The 972-nt window shown below is 60.4% G+C and overlaps 1 protein-coding gene across 1 annotated transcript in view; it reads right to left on the bottom strand.

Annotated features, from left to right (window-relative positions):
• Positions 1 to 394, bottom strand: part of UFL1 (UFM1 specific ligase 1) — a 40638-nt gene extending 40244 nt beyond the window's left edge. The window contains exon 1 of the mRNA XM_006030044.3: positions 224 to 394. Coding sequence (XP_006030106.1) covers positions 224 to 300 — 77 coding nt within the window. The 5' untranslated portion in view covers positions 301 to 394. The remainder of the gene's footprint in view (positions 1 to 223) is intronic.
• Positions 395 to 972: the final 578 nt, after the last annotated feature.

Here is a 972-nt window from a genome sequence, read left to right as displayed (position 1 = left end):
CAGCCTGCAGCGGCGGCAGCCAGATCGGCGTCACAGGGGCTTCCCCAACCTCACCCTCCAATGGGCTCCCCCGGGGTCCCCGCCGCGCTAGGTGGGACCTCCCCAACCGCCCTCACCCCGAAGGGGCTTCACCGCCGCGCGTGCGCATGCGCAACGGCAGCGGGAGGGGCACGAGGGCTCCCCAGCCGCCTCCGCTCAGTGGGCTTGGGGCCCCGGCTCTCACCGCTGCGTGACCTCGGCGAACTGGGCGCGCTGGAAGTCAGTCGCCAGGCGGCGGATCTCCTCCCAGGCGCCCGCCATAGTTGTCCCGGAGCCGCCGCAGCCTCACGTCAGCGTCGCGACGGGCCGCGCGCGGGGACAAACGACGTCGGCGCCTGCGCGCTCCGGCTGCAGTGTCTCCTGGCGGGGCGGGGGAGAGGGGGATGTTCCAGTGAGGGGTGAGCGGGAGCAGGGCTCCGCGCACGCGCAAAGAGATTTCCTCAAAAGGGCGGCGCTGGGGTCGCGTTGTACAGCTGTAGAAGTGCTAACGCTGGGTTCGTTTACACGGTTACTAATGTGCAGTGCTTACTGCAAGTTTACTTAGTCCTTGTTTAATGACGTGTTAACTGAATGCACAGTAACTATAGTTACTGCATGGTAGCTGGTGCATGTCTTTTTTACCGATTTACTGCACAATAGCGTATTAGCACAGTTTTTGCCCAGCAAGCTACTGCGTAGCGTTATTTAGGCCACTGTGCATTCATGGCCGGACACAGGCATGGGCGAACCAGGCGGCAGCCCAGGGCCCAGACAAGAAGGGGGTCCAAAATAGATATTATTATTATTAATAATATTACCCTGGCAAGGGGGGGGGGTTGATACTAAAAGTTTGTCCGGGGCTGCCAGGAGTCTAGGTACGGTCCTGTCTGCACGCATGTTGACACCCCCACTGTGTCCTAAGACAAAATGAAAAATAATCAACAAAAGAAGCCC

Source organism: Alligator sinensis, unplaced genomic scaffold, assembly GCF_000455745.1.
Source record: "Alligator sinensis unplaced genomic scaffold, ASM45574v1 scaffold145_1, whole genome shotgun sequence".
Classification (NCBI taxonomy): domain Eukaryota; kingdom Metazoa; phylum Chordata; order Crocodylia; family Alligatoridae; genus Alligator; species Alligator sinensis.
Note: the sequence above shows the minus strand (reverse complement) of the source record. Positions and strands in the feature narration are given on the sequence as shown.